At 36.9% G+C, this 24,446-nt stretch overlaps 3 protein-coding genes, 2 long non-coding RNA genes and 2 other non-coding genes across 7 annotated transcripts; 6 read left to right on the forward strand and 1 right to left on the reverse strand.

The window, feature by feature from the left end:
• Window positions 1-549: 549 nt before the first annotated feature.
• Window positions 550-621, forward strand: Trnad-guc. The gene has a single exon. It is a non-coding gene; the product is annotated as a tRNA-Asp (tRNA).
• A 318-nt stretch (window positions 622-939) lies between these two features.
• On the forward strand, window positions 940-1,010 carry Trnag-gcc. Its single transcript has one exon. It is a non-coding gene; the product is annotated as a tRNA-Gly (tRNA).
• A 934-nt stretch (window positions 1,011-1,944) lies between these two features.
• LOC115238645 (calcyphosin-like protein) lies at window positions 1,945-6,360 on the reverse strand. The gene is made up of 5 exons (XM_029812640.1): window positions 5,857-6,360; window positions 4,176-4,332; window positions 3,554-3,731; window positions 3,106-3,315; window positions 1,945-2,715 (listed from the first exon to the last, which is right to left on the reverse strand). The coding sequence occupies exons 2-5, from the start codon at window positions 4,328-4,330 to the stop codon at window positions 2,614-2,616; spliced, it is 645 nt and encodes a 214-aa protein (XP_029668500.1). The 5' UTR covers window positions 4,331-4,332; window positions 5,857-6,360; the 3' UTR covers window positions 1,945-2,613.
• On the forward strand, window positions 2,619-4,261 carry LOC115238650. Its single transcript, XR_003884524.1, has 2 exons — window positions 2,619-2,748; window positions 4,090-4,261. It is a non-coding gene; the product is annotated as an uncharacterized LOC115238650 (long non-coding RNA).
• Window positions 6,361-8,441: 2,081 nt separating the features above from the next.
• Window positions 8,442-12,317, forward strand: LOC115238643 (endoplasmin). Its single transcript, XM_029812635.1, has 4 exons — window positions 8,442-8,615; window positions 8,707-8,793; window positions 9,128-9,734; window positions 9,919-12,317. The coding sequence occupies exons 1-4, from the start codon at window positions 8,570-8,572 to the stop codon at window positions 11,540-11,542; spliced, it is 2,364 nt and encodes a 787-aa protein (XP_029668495.1). The 5' UTR covers window positions 8,442-8,569; the 3' UTR covers window positions 11,543-12,317.
• A 728-nt stretch (window positions 12,318-13,045) lies between these two features.
• Window positions 13,046-13,829, forward strand: LOC115238648. The gene is made up of 2 exons (XR_003884521.1): window positions 13,046-13,332; window positions 13,719-13,829. It is a non-coding gene; the product is annotated as an uncharacterized LOC115238648 (long non-coding RNA).
• Window positions 13,830-14,149: 320 nt separating this feature from the next.
• Window positions 14,150-24,414, forward strand: LOC115238665 (constitutive coactivator of PPAR-gamma-like protein 1 homolog). The gene is made up of 13 exons (XM_029812675.1): window positions 14,150-14,542; window positions 14,695-14,867; window positions 14,949-15,062; window positions 15,244-15,390; window positions 15,486-15,855; window positions 16,129-16,386; window positions 16,485-16,865; window positions 16,957-17,095; window positions 17,225-17,350; window positions 17,448-17,559; window positions 18,908-19,036; window positions 19,424-19,518; window positions 19,803-24,414. The coding sequence occupies exons 1-13, from the start codon at window positions 14,329-14,331 to the stop codon at window positions 19,957-19,959; spliced, it is 2,415 nt and encodes an 804-aa protein (XP_029668535.1). The 5' UTR covers window positions 14,150-14,328; the 3' UTR covers window positions 19,960-24,414.
• The last annotated feature ends 32 nt before the right edge of the window (window positions 24,415-24,446 follow it).

Raw genomic sequence — 24,446 nt, forward strand, 5'->3', positions numbered from 1 at the left:
TGAAGAGGGTACAGGAGAGAATATAGGAAGTAGAAGAGAAAGAGATAGAGGCGAAGTGGCACTCGCGACAGATTCACCCTCCACGCAACGATGATCATTCCACGACCGAGGGCGCTCGGCGCATGCGCCAGATTTATATGCGGATGCCATCTCGCGCCCGCGCAACGTTCAAAAGTTTATCGCGATGAATGGTTTCGTCGCAATCGCCACGGGAATTCTTTCTACCGAGCTGGACGGATCGAAATGTACGAGTGAATATAAGAAACGCAAGTTGAGGCTGCCTAATTCTTCGCTTTTAATCAAACTATGCCGTCTTCTCGCCCTTCAGCGTCTTGAGAAGAAACGACGAAAGAGAACTATATTTATTGCGTAGGTATAATATATACCGTTTGTACTTAGATTGACATTAGATGGTCGTTATCGTTGAGAGGAGTTCCGGTAGGACGGATGTAAGTAGTCTCTTTTTTCAATAAACTTGAAAAATCTTTATTCTATATATGCACGTTATCATTAAATATGTACTACAAAATTTGTAACTCTATCGTCAAGTCCTCGGTAGTATAGTGGTCAGTATCCCCGCCTGTCACGCGGGAGACCGGGGTTCGATTCCCCGCCGGGGAGGATTTTTTTTTCTTTTTAACAAACAATTGTAATCATGATATAAATGTAATTGCTAGAGAATCGCGTTATAAAATTTTATTTTTATAGTTAATTTTAATGTAAATAGTGCTCTCTTTCTTTTATGACTAGATGCTCGAATGTTTCAGATGCATGTTTTGAAGCAGGAACAGAGTTACTTTTCGTATATGTGTGATAAATTAGAATAGTTATAAAATTAAAAACTCAATATTTATATTATAAAAGATATATATTTATAAAATTTGGGAATCTAGTTCATGCTACTATCTCTTATGCATTTTAAAATAACAAGTTCATCGAGCATCGGTGGTTCAGTGGTAGAATGCTCGCCTGCCACGCGGGCGGCCCGGGTTCGATTCCCGGCCGATGCATCTTATTTTTTTAATTATATATAATTTTTTTTTTTTGCTTTGCATTCGTGCAATTATACGATACGAATTTAACGGTATGCTTTCATAAACATTAATCATCAACTCATAGAAATAAAAAATCTTCGCCGGGAGGGAAAACAGCTTTTGCAAGATATCTGACGAAGCGTAAGATTATATTTTATCGCGTGGGACCTAATCATTAATCACGTAACCGTAATATGTGAGCTCGATTGCTTATCGAATATTGTATTACGGACACGTAACACAAATCGCTTGTAATACGGACTTTGAGTACAAATGAAACAAAATAGGAAATAGTCAGGAGATAATCAAGAAGTATAGTCATAGGAAGCGACGCGCAATAAGAATTGCTTTATCGTTTTACGTCAACAAAAATTTTTATTTGCAACAAAGAATAATAAATATTACGTGAACATTACTTTTGATTCGATGTAATTAAACAATTGAGGCCGCAGAATTTCACGAACGCTGATACAGCCAGTTTTGCGGAAGTATCACTCACTTTCATTCCTGAGAGATCGGGAAAACCGAGCTTATCTGTGTTATTAATTACAGCTCCGCCCATATTTATGCGAGTTGCGTTACAATATATGTTCTGTTAGCATGATGATCGCTTGTTATTTATGTCAAATCATGTATCATTACAAATGAGATTATTTCCCTTCCTAAGGAATGCTCTGATTGCATATTAATCGTCGACCGATTAGTCGCAACGCATTTTTTTCTCCTTTATTCTTGTGATTTCTGCCGTTATCAAAAATAGGTTGCATGGAACTTGAATATTCTCAATATTAGAATATGTAGATACAGAAAGAGAGAGAGAGAGAGAGAAAGGGAGACATACGTCATAATTATATCGAGCTGTATATAAAGTTTAGATATACGCAAGAGGTGAAAATATTTATAAATCATATCATATATTCAGGTATTTATTCGCAGAAGGATAAACATAACGATTACAGAGATAGAGGACATACGTAAAGAATAATACGTGTGCGCAACATTGTATTCGTCGCGATTCGCGCCGTGGAATTGGACCCTGTAACCAACTTTTTTGTTTATAATTAACTAATAAAACGTCGAAGAAGAAGAAGAGACTGCCGAAGAATTGGCCAAACAATTCTTTCTTTGATTTAAATAAATTAATAGACAGTTCGCCGATAATGTCGAACAATTGAATTTATAATATTTAACTGCACAAGGAAAAAAGAAAGAACCGAGGAGATAAATTTTTAACGAGCTTTTTAAGATAAATTTCTTCTTTCTTCCTCTGTCTTTTTACGCGCGCTTCTTCTTCTCGATCGAGAACGTCACAATAAATTATAACGATTAATAAGTTATATATGTGTAGCCGTTTTAGCTTCATCCGGTCAACCGAACGATTAACATTGTAAATAATATACTTGTAGATTGCAATTAGCAGAAATACGTGCGAGTCTAATGATAAGCTAGGACACACTTGGCAACGTAGCGGTTAATATATTAATTTATATTTTTTCAGAATGGCGATGTTGTAGCTGTTGACTCGCACAGCGAATAGGCGGACGCATGAATCAGCGTGTCATCTCACGAAATACAGAGATCACAGCTTGTAAGCGTTGCGTATCATCAGATCAAAGTACGCATCGTGATCTATGCTCGCGCTGATAACGCTGTAATAATTCATGAATTCCTCTGCCGTTACCTGCAACGAAGAGAAAAAACAACGCTGATCGAGGTAAATTGTTTACAACGTAAATAAATAATATGTATTTTGCATAAAAATAATGGTAAAAATATGCGATACAGTATATTATTATAACAGAGGGGAATTTTGATAAAGTGAAATATTTTACAATTAAGAAAAACATAGCATTTTTATAATTACATCGTAATCTTTTATTTGCGAACAGATGCTGAATAAAGTGATACGCCGCTATTTATCAGTCCTTCGTACTTTTGACTAATTTATACGCTGTTAATTCTATAGAGCGAAGTTATACGGGTCAACAGATTTTATTAGAACGACATTTCACTTGTTAGCGAAATTCCCAAAGAATTTAATTTGCACGAGAAATGCCATCAAAATACTCACGATGCCATCTTCGTTGCCGCCGTGCTCGAAATTCGAGAGGAACTTGTTCAAAATGCTCTCCTCGCTTTCCTCGCCGCTAATGTAACGCGGATGACATTTGACATTGTAAACCCCTTTAAGATCATCAGTGGTGATCCGTCCATCGCCGGTTTTGTCCAATTTGTTGAACGCCTGCTCGACCACACTTCGCCGGCTTTGAGACATCGATGGCTGAAGTGAGAAATAATTTTATCAGCGAAAATTTATATGTAATATTCTTTTTTTATTCGCATTCATAATCTTTAAATACGATTTTTGTGTTTGAGCGAAATATTTTTTTATTATTCAGTTTTTTTAACACGTGAAATATCTTTCTACGGATATATAATTGTGCGATTTTTTTCTCGGGAACGAAAGATACAATAAATAAAATAGCGAGATAAACGTTAGATCAAACAAGAGAACTCACTCTTATGCCGACGAGGAACTCGTCGACGCTAATGTTTCCATCTTCGTCGGTGTCGAATTTCTGAAAGATCTCGTCAATCTCGTCGTCACCTATTTCTAGCTCCGTTTGCTTTAAACCCGTTTTGAACTCCTCGATATTTAGTTTCTTATTGCCATCCTCGTCCATACGACGGAATACTCTAAGAAAAGAAAAACATTATACATGATGAGATAGGATAAAATTCAGGGACAATCGTTACAAAGGTCGAGGACGACGACATTGAGCTGATTCATGCGTGTGAATCGAGCAAAAACCGTATCATCATCCGCGCAATGAACGTATTTGTGACGTCAAATCATCTTAATCGCGAACGACTCTTGTCTCCTATTATTAATCATACGTGACAAATATTAAAAACTCGATAGGTTTCAAACATTTTTTATAATCTTCTTTCTACGATCAATCATCAATTATGAATTATTTATATAAATATCTATGTGAATGTGCATTCAGTCTCAAAGAGAGAGATAAACTGAAATGTTGATGTTTTCACGCAGAATTACGCATCGATGAAAGTCGGAGTTGCGTGACGTCGACCTCATTCGCTAATAACAGCGTAAATAAAAGGATTCTCTGGACTTACCTACCCAGACCGAGGATGCCGTTGGCACCTCTAGCCAGGCAGAGCAGACGCAGCTTCTCAATGGGATCCGTTGTGATGTGTATGGCCCGTTGGGCCTTATTGATCATCTCAAGCTCCTGTCTCGTGGTCGCACTATGGGGCCTCAGGCTGAACATTGCTAGAAAGAGAAACGTCATCCGCTCACGTGACAAGTATGAGTCAGGTGACGACGTGAGGAGAGAAAGGGAGAGAGCCGCATTCGCGCTCCAGATGAGCGTCAGAAGATAACGCCGCTTGTGCTCGATCAATCGAGATGAAACCGAATTTAAGAGAAATTTAGAGATTATAAAAAAAATCTTGATTACATTCCAACAGAACATCGTTTATCAGTAATGTAATGCGCAGAAATGATAAGAGAAATATTAAATGCATGTGTAATATTCTGCATTCATAACGATACGCGATAGCGATTACGTTTCTTTTTTTTTATTTACTATCGTGCGGATAGAGGTGGATGAAAACTGGGTTATTGATTAACTGCCTTTCTACCACTAAGTTGACAATAATGCCACTTTTTTTTATAGATTTTATACTGTGCCGTCGACATTTGCGTGCCCCCGATGTCATCGGCCATCCCTAATGTGTGCGGCATTATGGCCATTCTCATCGTTAATAGTCTTTAATTATTTCACGCAATATCTTCTTGTGATCATCTTGTGTGTAGAATTGCGTTATCCATTCTAAAAGCTTCGTATAAAAACCTTGTTGTTGCCCAACATTTTGCCGGTCACATCGCTTTTTAGTCGGAGTGCTGAGAATAACTAAATCTATACCCACAGCGTATATCTCGCTTAAATTTATTAAATTAGAAACACATTCAACTCATTACGATTGTTTCAAATAGATTCTCCAAATTTAATTTATACAAAATTAATGCAAAATTAAATTATTAAAAAAATAACACATACAACATTTGTTGGAAAATCCCTTCCATTTAGACGCTGTGATATATTTTCAGAAATATAAGGCAATTTTATTTTTTTAGAATTTGAAGATCATGATGAGCAATACTTATGTTTAGATAAAACGTTAAGTTTCAAGAGCTGTATATAAAACGATATTAGCCAGGTTTTTATACGATGTATGTAAATAATGCGAAGTATAAAGACCTTACAACAATATCGACTTGGTGTTTCATCTGCCTGTCGTTTTGTTGGCAAGCGAAACGTCGCCGTCGTCAGCGTAATAATAAATATTTACGAACGAACGGCGCTTTGAATATTTGCGAAAATAGTCGGTTTGATCCAGGAATAGGGAAAATAAAACGGAATTTTTAGAAGCCAGATTGATCAACTCCACCTTTTGTAAAGTTCTTAATTTAAGAAATTGAGCACAGAAATAATCACACATTGTTCTAAAATTAAGAAATTTATCAAAAAAACGAAAATTATCAGTTTAGCTTCATGAAATATCATAAAGATAAAGAATCCACGATAGACGACAGAATATTTCTATATTTTATCTTTATATTTTCAGAAACGCCAGATAAAATCTGATTCACGAATGGTCCACACAAAGCGATTATGGGAGCATAGAAAGATAATTTACCGGGATAGCTCGCATATATGTGTGTAATTTGCAATGGGAAGATGATCGTTGGAGACCTTTCTGTTGCGTGTCGACTCCGCGCGATACCACTCACCTCAGCTTCCGGAGAACGCGTGTGTAGCGGAAGACGCAGATGGCTTCACGGGAGGAAGTAGGAACTGACGGAGTCCGTCTTCCTCTTCGGCGGCAACGGTGACGCGACGTCTTTTCCAAGAGTACCGGAAGGCGAGTGGCGATTCTTCGGCATAGCGGATCGTCGCGGATTCTACACGACGACGACGACACACATTACGTACACACCCTGGACGACGTGTGGGAAGTGGCTATACACTGGTCCCCTGGACGTCGCGACGTATCCATAACGACCGGCGTGTCACAACACACGCGCATCGCGAACCTCGACGATTGCACGCGTGATCGACCGATTGATTGATCGATCGATCGATTGTGATTGTCTTTTGCACGGACGATTGGAGAAGAACTGGAGAACCCTTGAGTCGGATAGGTCGTCAAGAGGAGTAATCGGTCGGGTTTCATCGCCGCGATTTTATAGTCGATCGCTCCGGTTTAGAATGATTTAAATATGATGATCATTGAACGGTCGCGCTATATATATGTTTTTTATTCATTTTATATCTAAAATTTTATTATCTGTGAAGATAACAATGAATATTAATAATTGGCAAACTATGGTCGGGACAGTATATCAATGTAGGCCTTTAGGGGAAGATGTAATTATATTTGTATTTTATTTATCATATTATTTATTATTTTATTCGTTTGTTAAGAATTATTTTCGACCATATTTTCTTTTTTATTCTACTAACGCGCTGTTCTCGCTCCATTAATCGGGGAACATTGCTGCGAATCTTTAGAGCGCTCGTTCGAGGGAGCGTCGTTTAACGCCTCGTCGCACATTGCGCTGACAAATTACGTAATCGTCTTAAACAATAAATTGCGATGGCAACAAAGTAAGTCTCGAACGAACTGCTCGTATATCCGGTCATTGTTCTCGCGGTTTTGCATATTCTCACGAGCGGTGTTTCGGTTCTTCTTCTATCGGAGAAAGAGAAGAGACAACGTGAAGAGGTATATATTGACTTGTTCGACAATGGATAGAATCCAACAAAGAAGTCTCGTTCGTAAATAAATGCGATGCAAAATTTTGAGCGCGCGATTTAGTATATCTCTTTCGATATTACGAGAATAATTATTTATTATAATATATAAAAAGAAAATGGGGAAAGTAAATTTTTAATTATTTCATGATGCGAGACACTCTGTATTGTGATAAAATCTCTAGACAAAATTCCATTGTATCGATACATTATCGAGGCTATCATCTCGCTGCTCGTTTCAGCAATGCGCGATAATGTCACCTTGACCTATGATTAGAGTTTGATATTGATAGTTGCGCGCAGATCGAACGGAACACAACAGAGTGTCCGCGATGTAGATAAATTACCGTACATATTTGATCGGCTCTGTCTAAAGTCGGATGCGCACACAGTGTGGTGGTAATATAGTTGCTTAATGTTACTCTTACATACACGCGTATATGTATATTACACGTTTCGCGTTCTTGAACCCTCGCATTTGCATTTACTGTCGCGCAATCGCAGGCCGATAATTAGCGACTTGTAGTATGACGATGAAATAACAATAACACACGTGGCCAAGCAGAGTCACGGTTGACGTTACAATGAGACGCATGCTCGAATAATACGACACGGCTTCATATTTTAAAATATATAGCGATCTCTTGAAGGAGAGCAATATTGACAAAATAAACTCTGGATACTGATTGTAAATAATAGACTACAAGCAGAGATAACGGTAATTTTTTCTTATCAAATATAGGATAATACTCAGGCAATAGATTTGCAACAAAGATGATGAATCTTTTTATTTTTATAGTTTCGCTGCTCTTTTTTGCAAAGAAATAAAAAGTATAATTATAATAAATATCACACCAAAGCATCGGTATAATATTATCACACATCTATGCCGGCTTTCGAAGTAAAAGTTAAGAGATCAACAAGACATCTATTTTATCAAATATATTTTTGCGCTAAATGATCGTTATCAACAAACAAGGAAAAAATGGCCCCTTATCCCATAGTAATTTTTTTACTTAGCGACAGTTGATAATAAGATATATCTGTTTTACCGAACTAAATGTTTCGCATCAATTGTCATCGACATTTTATTGAGAGAAATCGCCCATATATAATTTGTCATTGTTAACTATTTTATTGCTTTTTTTTACAACAATCTGAATATATTTTATATCATTCTGACATCGCGATAAACATGGCAAACATCGGTAATACAGAGTAGATCGTTCGCAACAAAAGTCATGTGTCTGGAAATTGATAACATAACTTCAACCGCTACCATTTTGTATGCGAATTATAATCGAAGGGGACGGAAGAAGGGAAATTTATCTATAGAATTGCCGATGATTCGATTTCCGATAATTCATCCGGCGTTCCCGACGCTGTGAAATGAATCTTCTAGAACAGCGGGAATAAGAGACGTGGGCGATGATACGGGGACCAATCGCACGATGCCATTTGGACGGAGCTGCCACCCGGCACGCTCGCCATTCGCTGGCGCTTGCTGCGTGGTCGATCGCGATTGGCCGATCGCCTGGCCGGCGACCCGTATATCCCGTCGCCGTCGCGACAGTTTCGCGACAGTCGGTGAAAAAACAGCGAAGTGTCAAGGTGTCGGAATAATTCCCGAGTTCGTTGAGAAAATCTTTTTTCTTTTCTCTCGTTGAAGATTTACGTCGCGACAACTCGATGAAGAAATTTCTCATACTCATCGCGGGACTATTCCTGCTAGCGGGTAAGTCGGAGATACTCCGATGAGATCAATTCTCTTGTTTCCCTGTGGGAGAATCGCGACTATTATACACGCGTTTATATTTGTCCTTTAGGATTCGTTCGGGCCGAGGATGAAGTCGACGAGGATGTCGGTACCGTGGAGAACGATCTCGGCGCCAGCCGCGAGGCATCACGAACAGGTACACATTGCTTCAGTTTGATTTCTTATGTTATTGTCCTTCTGCGCGAGAAATATTGTAACAGGTGGGAGGAGTCCGTTTAACGATAGCGATTATTCAAATATTGTGGTAAATTTTGCTCCGTAGCTTTTGCAAACCCTCTGATACATATAATTTACATTTATTATGGTTTAACTCAACACAAAAAGATCTGTCGTAGATTAGAATGTAAAAAATCTTATTTATTTTATTTATATATAGGAATAATTTTTTTCACAAGTCTAACTTTTTTTATCTTGAGCTTATTTATAAATAAACGATTGTACTTGATATAGGAATTTATATTTTATTGCAGATCATGAAACAGTACAAAGAGAAGAAGAAGCGATAAAGATTGATGGTTTAAATACAGCTCAGATAAAGGAATTGAGGGAAAAGTCTGAGAAATTTGCGTTTCAAACTGAGGTCAATCGCATGATGAAACTCATTATCAATTCTCTCTATCGCAACAAGGAGATCTATCTCAGGGAATTGATCTCAAATGCATCTGATGCTCTTGACAAAATCAGGCTGTTGTCTCTTACCGATAAAAATGTTCTGGATACAAACAATGAATTGGCTATCAGAATAAAAGCTGACAAGGAAAACAAAATATTGCATATAATGGATTCTGGTATCGGCATGACAAAGCAAGATCTGGTGAACAACCTTGGAACCATTGCAAAGTCTGGTACGGCAGAATTCTTGGGAAAAATGCAAGATGTTTCAAGCTCTCAGGATATGAACGATATGATTGGTCAGTTTGGTGTGGGCTTTTATTCCGCATATTTGGTTGCGAATGTCGTTGTTGTTACCACCAAGCACAATGATGACAAGCAATACATATGGGAGTCTGACAGTAGTAATTATAGCATTGTGGAAGATCCGCGCGGAGATACTTTAAAGAGAGGGACGACTATTAGGTACGTACAATCTATTCGAAAGATCACATTTTTAAACAAATTGTAAAATTTAAAAGTTTTGTAATAAGAACATAACACCATTTCGTGATACACACACACACACACACACACACACACATACATACATACACACATTTCAATTTCTATTTATATCATGAAAATAATTCCATTCTTTATCTTATAGCTTACATTTGAAGGAAGAAGCATCGGACTTCCTAGAACCAGATACGATAAGGAACTTGGTGAAGAAATACTCGCAGTTCATCAATTTCCCTATATACTTGTGGAATAGCAAAGTCATGCAGGTCGACGCGGAAGATGTGGAGGAGGATAAATCCAAAGAGGATGATGCTATCGAAGACAAGACCGACGAAGATGACGCAAAGGTGGAGGAAGATACGGATGAGAAGAAGCCCAAAAAAGTGGAAAAGACTGTATGGGACTGGGAATTGTTGAACGACTCGAAGCCAATCTGGACGTTGAAACCAAGCGAGGTCGAAGAGAAAGAATACAACGAGTTTTATAAGACGCTCACCAAGGACAATCAGGAACCTCTGGCAAAGATACACTTTGTCGCGGAGGGCGAGGTCACATTCAAATCCGTTCTATTCATCCCGAAGGTCCAACCAAGCGACAGCTTCAATCGTTACGGCACCAAGTCCGATAACATCAAGCTATACGTCAGACGTGTCTTCATCACTGACAAATTCACCGACATGATGCCGAATTACTTGTCCTTCATTCGTGGTATTGTGGATAGCGACGATCTACCGCTTAATGTTTCGCGTGAGAATCTTCAACAACATAAGTTGATCAAGGTCATCAAGAAAAAACTCATCAGGAAAGTGTTGGACATGATTAAAAAGCTCGACAAAGAGGATTTCCAGAAATTCTGGAAAGAGTACAGCACGAACATCAAGCTGGGCGTGATCGAGGACGCGCAGAATCGCGCGAGACTGTCCAAACTTCTGCAGTTCCAATCGTCCACGCAGAAAGAGTTGACTTTCCTAGCCGATTATGTATCCCGCATGAAGCCCAATCAGCAATACATCTATTATGTCGCCGGGGCATCTGAGGAAGAGGTGCAGAAATCGCCGTTTGTCGAGCGACTGAGCAAAAAGGGCTACGAGGTATTGTATCTGACCGAGGCGGTGGACGAGTACGCGATTTCGGGCTTGCCCGAGTTTGAAGGTAAGAAGTTCCAAAACGTGGCGAAGGAGGGATTCACGCTCGACGAGGGCGAAAAGGCAAAAGAACGAATGGAGCAGCTTAAAACAACGTTTGAACCCTTGACCAAGTGGCTGACCGACCTTCTAAAGGATCATTACGTCAACATAGTGCAAGTATCTGAGCGTCTAACTGACTCGCCCTGCGTCCTGGTCGCTAGCATGTTTGGCTGGACCGGTAATATGGAGCGACTGGCTATCTCGAACGCACATCAGAAAGCTGACGATCCACAGAAGGCCTACTACCTGAACCAGAAGAAGACTCTGGAAATCAACCCGAGGCATCCACTCATCAGAGAACTGTTGCGCCGAATCGAGGTTGACATATCCGATCTGACGGCGAAAGACACCGCGATGATGATGTTCCGTACAGCAACCTTGCGATCGGGCTACATGCTACGGGATACCGTCAGCTTCGCGGATAGCGTGGAGCAGCTGATGAGAAAGAGCCTTGGCATCTCCCTCGACGAAGTACCTGAAGAGGAAGAGGCGCAGGAGGAAGAAACGGCGAGCAACGACGCCGAGAAGTCGGACAACATCGATGCCGATGATGAGAAAAACGAATTGCACGAAGAATTGTAATAATAAGAGAGCGCTACATATGAAAGCGATATTTGAAAGACTTAATATTTTAGAAACGTAGCTATACAATGTATAGTTACCCCAAGTTTCCTCGAGGATGCGACCTCTTTCGCGTCGCCAGTCTATAAACAATTTAGATATATACAACATTTGATAAGTATGTTAATTCAATCTGGTATCCTGGAAAATTTCCGTAGCTATCATCGTTGTCAAAATGTGCAAGAGACGTAATGTATCAAAAATTTTTTTTTTTTTTTTGTACAAAACGCCGTTAATCGCGATATACATACTTTTTTGTTTTTGTTGAATCATATCTCTGTCATCGATATCAACGAAAAATTGTATATTTTAAAGTGGTTTAATTTATTACTTTCATTTGATCTTCCATACATAAACTTTTAAAGTAACGTGAAAAGAGCACTGACTGAGCGTTACTGACGTATGGTATGTTTGTGATGTATGTGTGAATGTATTTGTACATGAGATATTATGCAAATTATATTAAAATGATATATATCTATATACTATATTGATGCGACATCACAGTTTGTATATCATATCCATCTTCAAATCCTGAGATAAGGATAAAGATCTTGAGAATGATCAGTGAAAGACAAATGTTATTCGTTAACATTTACGATTTAACAATTACAAGTTCGCAAATAGTGCAAGAAAAGATAGCATTAAATGCACACTAACGAGAAGTAAAACATGCCAATTATTTACATGTTTAAAAGAATGAAAGAAATAATAAAACTTTTTCTATGCATTATTATTAAAAGCAAAGTTATGATTATTCCTTGGATTTTTTCGAGAGGTCTAATATTTATCAAAAATTTAATCGAGTACAGATTTTCAACTTTGATCGAGAATTACATAAATTTGCATTAGTTGATGAAATTTCCAAAAGAAATGTATTTTGTATCCATAAATATATATATATTACTTTAAAAAAATTATTAAGTGCCATTGTTACCGGTAATAAAATGTCCACGCTAGAATTTGTCTACCATTTATTCTATCTAATCAATAACATTCGGATAATCTCAAACAGATCGATGATTTTAATAATTTCTCGAGAAATCCAAACACACACGCATACAATACAAATATATACCGTGACTGTTTCATGCCTACATGCATACATATGCCGGCGAATTTTGAAACAACGACGCGTCGCGTAGTTCCGGCCACCATTGTTGAGGAGACGCCACTGGTTGGCCAATAGCGTGGCCTCTGGGCGGTCGTCGGTCGTGCGCGCTTGTGGGGACCAGCAGCAGGGACCAGGGTGCTCATTTCCGTTTTCGATTCGACGTCATCCAACTCCGAAAGCCCGTGTGTTTTGTGTTTCTTTGGGGCCACGATGATTATCGCTAATTTAACGTAAGTAACGATGTCACGTTAGCGGCGGCTCGCGCGGATACGCTCGTATGTGGTTTCGTGGTCGCGAATCCGCGCGAACGCACGCCCCGGTCGAGTCCTTCCGGGTTAGCGGGGGGAGGGGGGGGGGGGCGGAGAGTCTCTTCTTCAGATTGCACCTAACCCGATACCGACGGTCGCCGACCGCTGGGACACGGATCGGCCACCACGAACGAATCGCTCTCTTCGTCTATAAATCACAGATCGCTTGGGGGGATTCCTTTGCGGGATTCGTCGCGTATTTTCCGTTTCGGCGAGAACTCCGCCTCGATCGAGGCCTAGTTGACCGGTCGCATGAATCAGCCGGCAGTCGAACGGAGAAACGTCGCAGTCGCACGCCATCCCGACACCCGGACACGCGTATAAACAAAGTAAATGGCGTCGGTCGCTCGTACGTCCCTCGAGATTCCGACGATTCGATTATCCTCGTCGGCGCGTACTCCGCGCTCGACCTGCTGGGCAAATTCTTGGCTTGTCCCGTTTGCGGGATAGGGGGAGAGACGAAGGGGCGCTTGTGGACAGTCAAACCTCGATTGTTCTCCCCTTTTCTTTTTTTCTTTTTTTTTTTTTTTTCTTTTTCTTCTTCTTCTTCTTCTTCTTCTTCTTCTTCTTCGTATATCTGGGCGAGAATATCGACAACGCGTGCTTGCACGGGCGCGAAAGAATCGGAGTAATTCGTGACACTGACAGATCGTATCGACGTTGATGATAATGTATTGATGTAAAGTTCATGCTGGCTTTCTTTCCTTCTTTGCAGATTGAAGCTTTTGAAATTGGAATTAGGTTTCTTCAGATATTAAAACAAACACACACACACACATATATATACTTCAAAAACATACCGACGTAAAAGAAAAAAAAAAAAAAAGAAGGGAACGCATTGCTGGTCTTGCAACGCAGAGATAAACGATCCAGGAAGAATATATTTCTATATTGATCTTTTTTTTGTTTTCAGTTCATAAACTAGATTCCAAGTCGAGCTCACAGACTCAGTCGAATCTGTCAGACACGCCGTCAGCCTCGGAAGGAGATTCCAATTTGGAGACATCGAGATTCGCATCTGAAACTCTGGAGAGCGAACGCGAGAGTTTGAATGCATACAAACAGGCAACCGCTAATGCCAAAGCAGCGCCGCAAATTGTGATCGATCCACCTGGACTTCAGGGTCATGGAGATTCTGATAAAACATACCGACGTAAAAGAAAAAAAAAAAAAAAGAAGGGAACGCATTGCTGGTCTTGCAACGCAGAGATAAACGATCCAGGAAGACAGCGACACCCTTCGTGTAAAGTATAATAATTAAAAATTAAGGTGTGGAGATTCGTGACTGCGGAGCGCAACTCAGGAGTTCTTTCATTATTGAAAAAATGGGCATTCAAGACTTGCAAACTTTCCTGGATAGCAATTGTGTGCAAGGAGGATCCGTGCCTATAGATTTGTTGAAGATTGCGCGTGTGTTTGCGCAAAAGTCACAACGTAATCGTGTAATTAAGGGACAACAGTTGCATAACTTTGGTAAATTGAGACTAGTTCTTGATGGAGAATGCTGCTTGGATCGATTATACGGTGGATTCTTCTCAGGTAGATTATAAAATAATGTATTTTGTAAAAAATTCTTATAGACAAATTAATATATATACATACAGTGATGTTTGGATTGATTATCTGTCTTTAATCAACAGATTATATTTTATTTATATTAAATTAACATAATGTGGCTTTACAATTCGCAGATTGGGCTTGCGGCGGACAATGGAACCGCATGCTCCAGTTTCTTGCAGTTCTTATACAAGCGATGGAGATGTCAGGACTAGAAATAGCTGTATTCTTTAATGGGTGTTTTGAACCTCTTCGGCGAGCGGATTGGGTACAACATCAATTGCAAATGCGTGCTAAAGTTAACAATGTAAGTTTCTCATACAGTTATACTTTTGGATAAAATGGATATGGATTGAGATTTATGAAAATAATGTACTGAAATATCAAGGTCCTGAAACACATAACAACGAAAGGTACGCCGCCGCCGAAAATCTGGTGGACTCCACCTGTATGTTTAAGGACAAGTTTACGTATGGCTCTTAGGCATCTGAACGTCACAGTTGTAAGTTGACAAACGTCTATATTCTTTTATCATAGTTTTGAACTTATAATTGTTTATTATGCATTTCTCAAATTTGGATTAAAATATAACAAAATATGTATATTATGTATTTACAATAAGTTTGAAAATTATTAAAGACTGGGTAAATCTCTGAATCTCTGATATTAATATATTTTGACAGTTGTGTAGCATGGACGACCATCACCAGGAAGTCATTGCATATTGTCGTGAGAACAATTACAATGGGCTGATAGCTGATGATGCGGAATACGCTGCATTTGATCCTCCACGATACTTCTCATCTGAACAATTGAAACTGACATACAAGGTATAAATACTTTTAATAATGTAATATATTCAATATTATATTTTTTACAACATTAATTTACAAGTGTATAACAAATTTCTCTTTCTTTACAACAGGGTTCTCTTGACACAAAAGAATATATGCTCTCCGAATTCACTAAAGCCCTCAACATACCATCCGACAGGCTATGTATATTAGCAGCTTTACTTGGCAATTACATATTGACTGAAAGCGATTTGGCCGATTTCTACAAGAATCATAATATTAGCACCAATGTGTTAAACAAGACGAGCGTCGAACAGATGATCAAGACGATTGCAAACTTCGTCAGGGAACTTTCGTCCGTGGAGTTGGATGTAGTTTCGCAAAAAGTCTTTGGTTCTACCTCGGATCCAAGGTGTTCTAAATTGAGACAGTCTGTTCAGTACTATTTGAATGGAACAAAAGAGGGATTTCTACACTATAAGCCTGTGAAACCAACAAAAGGTAAGATAATGTGAAAAAGAAAAGTTTTCAATGTACGATTATCGTTTGTAAAAAACTAGATAATTTCTGTGTTGCTAAAATTTTCTTTAAAATTTTTTTTCAAGCATTATAAAATGTTTTAAGGGAAGGGAAGGCGTTTCATTATATATTGAAAATAAAAACTAAAAGTAAAAGTAGATGGTATATAGTATGTGTGTATTATAAAGTCTCGATATTATAGTATAATATTATAATATAAATATATTTCTATATTGATCTTTTTTTTGTTTTCAGTTCATAAACTAGATTCCAAGTCGAGCTCACAGACTCAGTCGAATCTGTCAGACACGCCGTCAGCCTCGGAAGGAGATTCCAATTTGGAGACATCGAGATTCGCATCTGAAACTCTGGAGAGCGAACGCGAGAGTTTGAATGCATACAAACAGGCAACCGCTAATGCCAAAGCAGCGCCGCAAATTGTGATCGATCCACCTGGACTTCAGGGTCATGGAGATTCTGATAGAGACGCCATACGCACGGAGGAGGAACAAAGTATGTTGGCAAAACAAATGTTATAAATGCAATGATGTGCTTGGCGTTTTATCGGCGGTTTATTCTCTACAACTAAACATCCGGAATATTTAAAATAGGTGATGGACACGCAATCAACGGTACTCACAATCTCTTGATAAGCTCATCGAGTTCGAGTAGCAGTTCCTCCGCAACGTCACCGTCCCACGCCACGGCCGATTCTGCGAAACAGCCGGAAAAAACGCCCAATATTCCCGTCACATCGCCGGAGGTCATGCGTACCGCTTCGGAGCGTCACCAAAAAGGACTGATGTCGCCGTACATCTATCAAATTCTCATTGCCGGCGAGATCAAATTGCCGGTCCTTCTGGAGGATGAGAATCATCGCGAATTTCCTTCCATTCATGTGATTTATAGACCAATTCGACAAATGGTGTATGCGATTTTGTTCAATCTTCATCATCGAATGTATCTAGCTACAAAGAGTAAAGAAAAGGGTGGTAAGTATCATACATTAATTTTGCCAATATTATGAAGATTTGTTTTTTGTATTAAATCCATCCTAATTCTGCGCGAATTTGTGCTCACTAGACAGTGAGAAAGTCGAAGTCCCAGAAGTGATAATAAAGGAATGGGTATGGTCCAAGTCCAACCCATATCAAACTCCAGAATTGGTGAAAGCGGAGCAGATCGGTTGGGGTGTTCCTACAATACAACGTTTATGGTTTGGGTAAGCAATTTATCTCTATTCAATTAAACCAAATAAATTTTTAATTTTTAATTCAATTGTACATAGGTATATGTTGTAAATTAATCTGTTTAAATTTTCTGTAAACTGACAAAATTTCCTGTTCTTTAGCACAGTTATAGATGATAAGCGGCGTAGACTTAGGGGATTCCTAACTTGCATGAGGTCAGATACTCCTCTCATATTAAATACCTCATACGTTCCGCAACATCTATTGGTCATGGCTTGTGTTTTGAGGTAAATGTCGATTAAAATTATTTTAATCTATTATATTTGTATTATATATATATATATATATATATATAATACAATTATAATAGATTATATATATATCTTTTGAGATCGCCGGAGTTGTGGTGGGCCAGTGGGGTCCAAATTATGGGCAGCCTGGTCGACCCATGCCGCAACCATTGCAGGGGCATCCTCGAGGACGAATTCCACCACAGGTAAGATATAATGGAGCTGACACACAATAGGCTATATGCGTGTTTGCGATTTCATAATCTATATAGTTCCGTATCGTTGCGTGTATATGGAATCTAAGGAGCACACGATGACGATATTCTCAACAGATTTTAGGGGAACGTTCGAGATATTGAATAGTCTCGATCCGCTTTCACTATTTAACGTCGCCGACGTGCATTTAGGAGGGACATCACGTAATACCGATTTAACGCAGAATTAGTAACATTATACATTTTATGTAGTTTTTATACATATACTTATATATAATTTTTATATGTATAGACGCGTTCGATCAGGTGGAAATGAATTAAAAAAAAAAAAAAAAAAAAAAAAAATAAAAAAAATAAAATCACATGAAAAGCCAGTATCCGAGAATTTATATATTAAGCGATGGAGGATAATTACATTTATCGTATACTATGCAATTTTATGCATGCTATTCCCTTACTCCATTAGAACGTTTTATGAATGCAAGTGTTTTGACATTTGTACGATATTTTCTTTTTATAGCTTTGCAATCTTGTATTATCGCATTTGCATGTTTTTTGTATGTAGTATGGACACTGTTATAAAATAAAGGTGTTTATATATTTTAATTCGGAATATTTTAACTTGTGTTCCTTATTTTAAGTTTTATTTGAATAGCTCGATTGAATGTGAAGTATGTAATAGCTGAGTCACAAGCAATGTATGTGTGTGTGCGAAATAATTTATATAAATTATACATAGTTATATGTTTTTTTTATATACTTGGCGTCGTGACGCTACCGCGTCGCTTGATATAAAAAGAGAATCATATGTTAGATGAAATCATACATTTATTTCCAAAAAATTCCCTATTTACTCGAGAAATATCATATTTATCTTGTAAATATTTCTTTTTATTAATTGTTTATAATTTATTAGCTTTATGTATATAATTATAATATAATTATTCAATATTATATTGTAAACTCTCCCATCAATATGAAAAATATGATAGTTTATAAATGCTATTATTAAAATCATCATTAATCATAGGCTCAAAAGAGTTTAACAGAGAGATACAAGTTTTGCACAAGAAAAAGTTATACAACAAAGTGAAAATTTTGTTGTAATTATTGATTACTCGTGTGAATGTAAATGTAAACATCGAAGATCACGAATTTATTCTATATATATATCTCGCAAATAGAGTCCACCACTTATCTGTGACATGAATTGCGCCAATTGTAAAAGAATTACAATTTATATGATCGTAATTTTCTTTTTCCCTTTCCATTCGCATGTTTAATAACATATACAAAAAAATTCGCGCGTGTCACAATTTAGGTCACGATTTTGTTGCAGGTAACTTCTATTGGTGGGCTTAAGTACGGTCTTCCCCGTGGATTCAATCCGATAAATCGACCGACCTTTCAGACACGCGGTACCAATCGCGCCCCGATTGCTGGACGTGGAAAGAAGACTCAAATGAAGGTAAAAAGATCTTGTAGGTATATATAAGCGAGATGAATATGTCGGGCAACGTGAAAACTCGAAAGACCCTTTGCTCGCGACATTTTTTTAAATCGATAATATTTAGCATACATACAACTGATAACTTGCTACGCGAATAAACATTCGCGATCGAAACATAACTGCTTCAGGCGATATTACTTCTGAAATCTATTATGGGCATATATAAGGCGAGAGAAATATCGGGCGCAAATGAATAAGAATCTTAATTTTCTCTTGCATCTGCTCTTATTACTGAGATACCATTAAACCTTATGAATTATTATCTTTCCGCGTTCGTCTGCATATGTCCTAATAAAACATTTTATTTTACGGATGAATGCATTTAGATGTTTATCGATATTTTAGGTAACTGGCAAGAAGAAGACTGCTATTAAGAAAACTACCGAGAAGAAAGACGGCAGAAACCGTGGTACCATCGCCGATGAAATCACAGATTATAAGTAAATATCTTAAGTTTCTCTCTGCCTAACGCGTATCTAAAAATTAAAGATTCATCTTCGCATTCCGGCGCAATGATGCAAACATAAGACGTTTATTTTCTCATTCAGTTTTGCACAAAACTCGGCATTTTTAACTTAATAATATATATTTATACATTCCTCGATTTTCTTAATCATACCTAATATTTTATTAATCAAATTATATATAAAGAATTACATTATATAATTATGTTATTTACAGCATTACATTACAATATTTTACAGCATCACATTCTTTATTTCAGCGAAATTGAAAGCGACGATGCAGCTCGTGCATTATTGACAAAAGATGCATCGTCGGTACCAGGTCAGTTTGATGACGCAGTGGAAAATGGTGGTAAAGGAATGGAAAAGGGACAAGGCGATGCACCGCTGGTCACTCCGGTCGCCACGGAAAGCTAGATGCTACCGACGTACAAAGAGAAAATTTCAAGAAAACTGTAACTACTTCCCGACCATGACTCAAGACTGCTAACAATCTACGTATATGTTCTATGAGCGATTGTGCATTAGTAACACTTGAATATCCACTTCTGAAATTGTTATGCGGAAATTTTTCATTCTTGATAATATTATTATCAAAATGTAATCGAAAAAATACAGGAAGATCTATATATTATTAAGCTGACGTCAGACTATGCGCGTATTCGCCATTCGTAATTCGTAATGGTTTGCGGAGATTCATGATTCATCAGTATGGATTCTCACTCGCAATCTATGTTCACGATTTACGACTTCGGCGTTTATTGATAAATATTCATTTCATTATCAATTTGACAATGAAAATTTTTATTTTATTACCAATTTTGTTTATTATGTAATGAATAGAATTTGAAAATGATAATTAAGATTGTTATTTAATGCTATAAAATATCGTTATAAAATATAAAAAATAACGTTTTATAAGGTAAAATTTATTATTAGAGAGGAATATAAAATATAAATAAATACAAGCACATACAAATGTGTTATTTATACATCACATAACTGTTTATTATATAAATATTTATGTGCGATTATACATATATATGCATATATATATTTATATCATTATATTCCGTCAAGAGAGAATCATATTTCGTATATTAGATTTGTTGATATTTAAGAACTATTATTTTTAACAGCATCAAGCGACAATTGTAATTATTATAGTCTTAATTTATATATCAGAATATGCAAATACATAAAAATTTATTAAATTTGATGATGAAATGAATAGTTTATATATTTATCTTGATGCATAGTATATCGCCAGCTTTACACATAATTGTGAAAAAAGCATTACCTTATTTTTCAGACAATCTATTATCATCAGGAATTGTTTATCAGATAAATTGGTGCAATGTCATGATTTACACAATATTTACTTGCAATTATGTGTTATTTTTTTAGATTAAAACTTTGTAAAAAAGATATATATATATAATATATATATAATATATTATATATACATATATTACAAAGTTTTAATTTTTCAAAATTAAAAATTATGCATTTAATTCGTTAATAAGTATTTCTTAGACGAAAGGGATTTTCGAAGCATTGATGACATCATTTAAAAGCTGTCTGTTTCTTTAGTGTTACTTGCACAAAAGCTCGAATGGGTCCAAAAATATTGAAATATTAATAAGAGACGAGAGATCTTTACTTAAATGGTGTCTCGATAGTCCGCGACACACGGTGTAAAGATTTTACCCATTTTTGACATGATGACCTCACTGCCAAACGTACTATTCTGTATAAGATAGAAAGAGAGAAATGAGAGGAAAAGAAAAAAATCGTGCTTGTACTAAAACAAAAAAGGAAGAAAAACGAGCTAATTTTGCTCGCATTATACTCGACTGATTACGCGTGCGCTAATTTTACTACTCAAAGAACACAAATCGTCAGCTGCTATAAGTATTTAATTCTTAAGAATTATTTTTTTTACACGAAAATATATATTTTCCGGTATTATATGAAATGCTCGCTGTGACGTGTCTCAGTAGTCCGATCTGATCAACGAAGAAAGTAGATACACGCGTACACAGATTACACATATATACACACGCTGTACACATTACACGATTACTGACTTTTGTAGATAAGAACGATGCCAGATGGAGTACTGAGATAATCATTAGCACATGGAGACTGATGCTTTTCATATAGGTAAAATATATATTGATATATATATACATATTATTTAGATTAGAAAAGATTCCAACGCATATGCAGTATATTATACGTAAGTTGTGCCTGTGTATGATGCATGGATGTATTGTACTTACGAGTACATGAGAGAAATTGTGCGTATTAAAGCATGCATGTCAGAATAAGAGAGAAAAGGAGAAAGAGAGAGAAAATGAAAGAAGCCACGATAATGATGTACATAAACGTGGCATGTTATGCCGTTACGAACGCACGTTACATACGTGTGTACACGCATGTATGCAACCTAGATCATATATTTATTTGCGATGAAAGATTGTATGAATGAATGTATTTCGGACGAAATTTGTGGTTTAGATACGATAGCGTTTCTATCTTGAGAGCAGACTTGAGGCTTATCGTGAGGGCTTATCTTAAATATAAAAAAATGTTTGTTGAGAAGAGCGATCCCCCTTATGGTATGCCTCATATTGTTTAGAAAATATGCTACATTATGGCTAAATACGCGAGAAATACAAGTTGTTGATTCTAAATAATTTATACGAACACATATTTGATTGGAACGTATATTAGTTTAATTTTTCTATCGCGTGACTTCTCGCAATATACTTGTTTGTTGAAATTTTGATGTTTAAGTTTGAAAAAAAAAAAATTGATAACACATTAAAAACATGTTATTGTCGTCATAGATTAAGTATTAAATAAAAGATTTAGGAAAAAGAGAGGATTAATTATATATTATATTTGAAAAAATACAAATCTTTTCGTGCGCGCACGTCTAGTGTAGCATATTTCAAGAAATGTTCCTCCTTTAATTGTACATATGAACAGTTACTTTTTAGAAGTGACACAGTGTGATTGATATATATGATGTACATACAGAATCCAGGTGCGTGTGTGCTTATCACGCATCGGAGAATAGGAAGCGATTATGTTAAAAAATATACTATTTATGCGTAGAATAGTCTAAAAGACTTTCTACCAAAGATCATCGGAATTTAAGAGAGAGAGAGAGAGAGAAAGAAAGGGTTTTCTTTTATCAGTAGAAAAGATATATAACAACAAAATAACAAGACAGCACGACAGAACACGATTATTAAAATAAGTACCGAAGAGATGAGACGAAAACACATGTCCAAGACATGTGGGCGAAGGTAATTAAAGCGAGTAAAAAAAGAGAAAACCATTTATTGAGGTAATATAATGAAATGATAAGATAAAATGTTATATTTTTGTAGATTTGTTATTGCGTAAAATGCATTAGGACACTGTGAGAAACTTTATATAATTTGAGTAAAATGACAGTTAACGAGCCTGAGAGTAGTTAAATGAGTAAGATCCTGTGGGAGAGAGAAAGAGAAAGAGAGAGAGAAATACGAAAGTGCTTTAGATGGCATGTTAAGGAAATGACATCCGTGGATAAATTTTGCCGAAAAGAAAAAAGAATCGAGTCCCACGTTTTCCTATGTTTCCGGAGCTCTCAGTTTCCCGAGTTGCTTGTAGGGACAGGAAAAGAGAGAGAAAGATTATATATATATACACACGCATATATAACATATATGAATACAGAGATGAATTATATATAACTAATAATGTCAGCTTCAATGTGCGCCGAGCATGTGTGGAAATTTGACCATTTTACGCGATGTGAAATCAACGTCAGCGTTCGCTTCTAACGCAGTTTCTATCGAAATTGGCGTGTGCGTTTGTAAACCGATATGTTTCACGTGATACATACGTAATATGATTTCGAAATCATCCGAGTCTCATAACGCAATTAGCGTGCGATTACTTTGCAAGGTACACGCACCGAGGTACGACCGCTGAAAAAAAAAAAAGAAAAAAACAGTATTCCTTTCCGAAAAAATAAATTTCGAAAATTGACAATTATTCGTTCGTTCTCGAACGATATATACACTTATACACACACACACACACATACACAAAACATACAACATACATACAACACGTACTAGAAGCCGACTTTCTTGAATCTGACAAAATACGAATTTGAGAGTAAAATGTCACTTTACGCTTTTACGTAAAGATAGATGTGATTTTCTTTCTGAGAGAAATCGAACTCTTGATATCTAATACCGGATATAAAACGTAAAGACACAAATAATAACGATGTAACGCAACGTGATCAGTTGCCGCTGCACTGATACACGAATAATATTCAATAATAATAATAATAATGATGATGATAACGTGAAATAATTTAATGTAAAACGCGAAGCGTGTATAATGCGAAAAATGAAAAGAAAACGAGAATCCACATTGAATACAACAGAAAATACGGAAACTCGAATGACGTAAAAAAAAAGATTTAAAAAAAACAGGCATGTCCGCAACTTAAAGCGTGCCTGTGCCTTTCGTTATTGCGATAGATAGAGGAGAAGCGGGGCCCACGAAACAAACTCATCTATGATAATAATAATATCGACATTACCGTTGTAAAAGAATTACAAGTAATCTATGATCGTATTTATATATGAAGTAACAATCTATAAATGATCTTCTCAGATGCAATTGTGTGTGTTGTGAACAGATAACTAATAACGAAAAATTCACATTGTGCACCGAGTATAAAATACTAACTCTCGAGGGAGCGACCGATTATTATATACTTGAACGATGAAGAGAAATGAGTCTGTTATTCGAGAAACGTTATTGTTGACAAAAAAAAAAAAAAAAAAAAAAAAATTTTTTTTTTATTTGCGCTGATGATGGCAAAA

This window comes from Formica exsecta, unplaced genomic scaffold, assembly GCF_003651465.1.
Source record: "Formica exsecta isolate Colony F162 unplaced genomic scaffold, ASM365146v1 scaffold353, whole genome shotgun sequence".
NCBI classification, from domain to species: domain Eukaryota; kingdom Metazoa; phylum Arthropoda; class Insecta; order Hymenoptera; family Formicidae; genus Formica; species Formica exsecta.

Excerpts from the sequence above, each read along its gene's own strand:
- LOC115238645 (XM_029812640.1), bottom strand. The coding sequence starts at position 4,330 with ATGTTCAGCCTGAGGCCCCATAGTGCGACCACGAGACAGGAGCTTGAG. Across the intron at positions 3,732-4,175 it reads GGCATCCTCGGTCTGGGTAG|AGTATTCCGTCGTATGGACG; the intron begins GTAAGTCCAGAG and ends TTCTTTTCTTAG. Across the intron at positions 2,716-3,105 it reads GCGGCAACGAAGATGGCATC|GTAACGGCAGAGGAATTCAT; the intron begins GTGAGTATTTTG and ends TCTTCGTTGCAG.
- LOC115238643 (XM_029812635.1), top strand. The coding sequence starts at position 8,570 with ATGAAGAAATTTCTCATACTCATCGCGGGACTATTCCTGCTAGCGG. Across the intron at positions 8,616-8,706 it reads GGGACTATTCCTGCTAGCGG|GATTCGTTCGGGCCGAGGAT; the intron begins GTAAGTCGGAGA and ends TTTGTCCTTTAG. Across the intron at positions 9,735-9,918 it reads AAGAGAGGGACGACTATTAG|CTTACATTTGAAGGAAGAAG; the intron begins GTACGTACAATC and ends TTTATCTTATAG.
- LOC115238665 (XM_029812675.1), top strand. The coding sequence starts at position 14,329 with ATGGGCATTCAAGACTTGCAAACTTTCCTGGATAGCAATTGTGTGCAA. Across the intron at positions 15,063-15,243 it reads GGCATCTGAACGTCACAGTT|TTGTGTAGCATGGACGACCA; the intron begins GTAAGTTGACAA and ends ATATTTTGACAG. Across the intron at positions 19,037-19,423 it reads GAAAGAAGACTCAAATGAAG|GTAACTGGCAAGAAGAAGAC; the intron begins GTAAAAAGATCT and ends TCGATATTTTAG.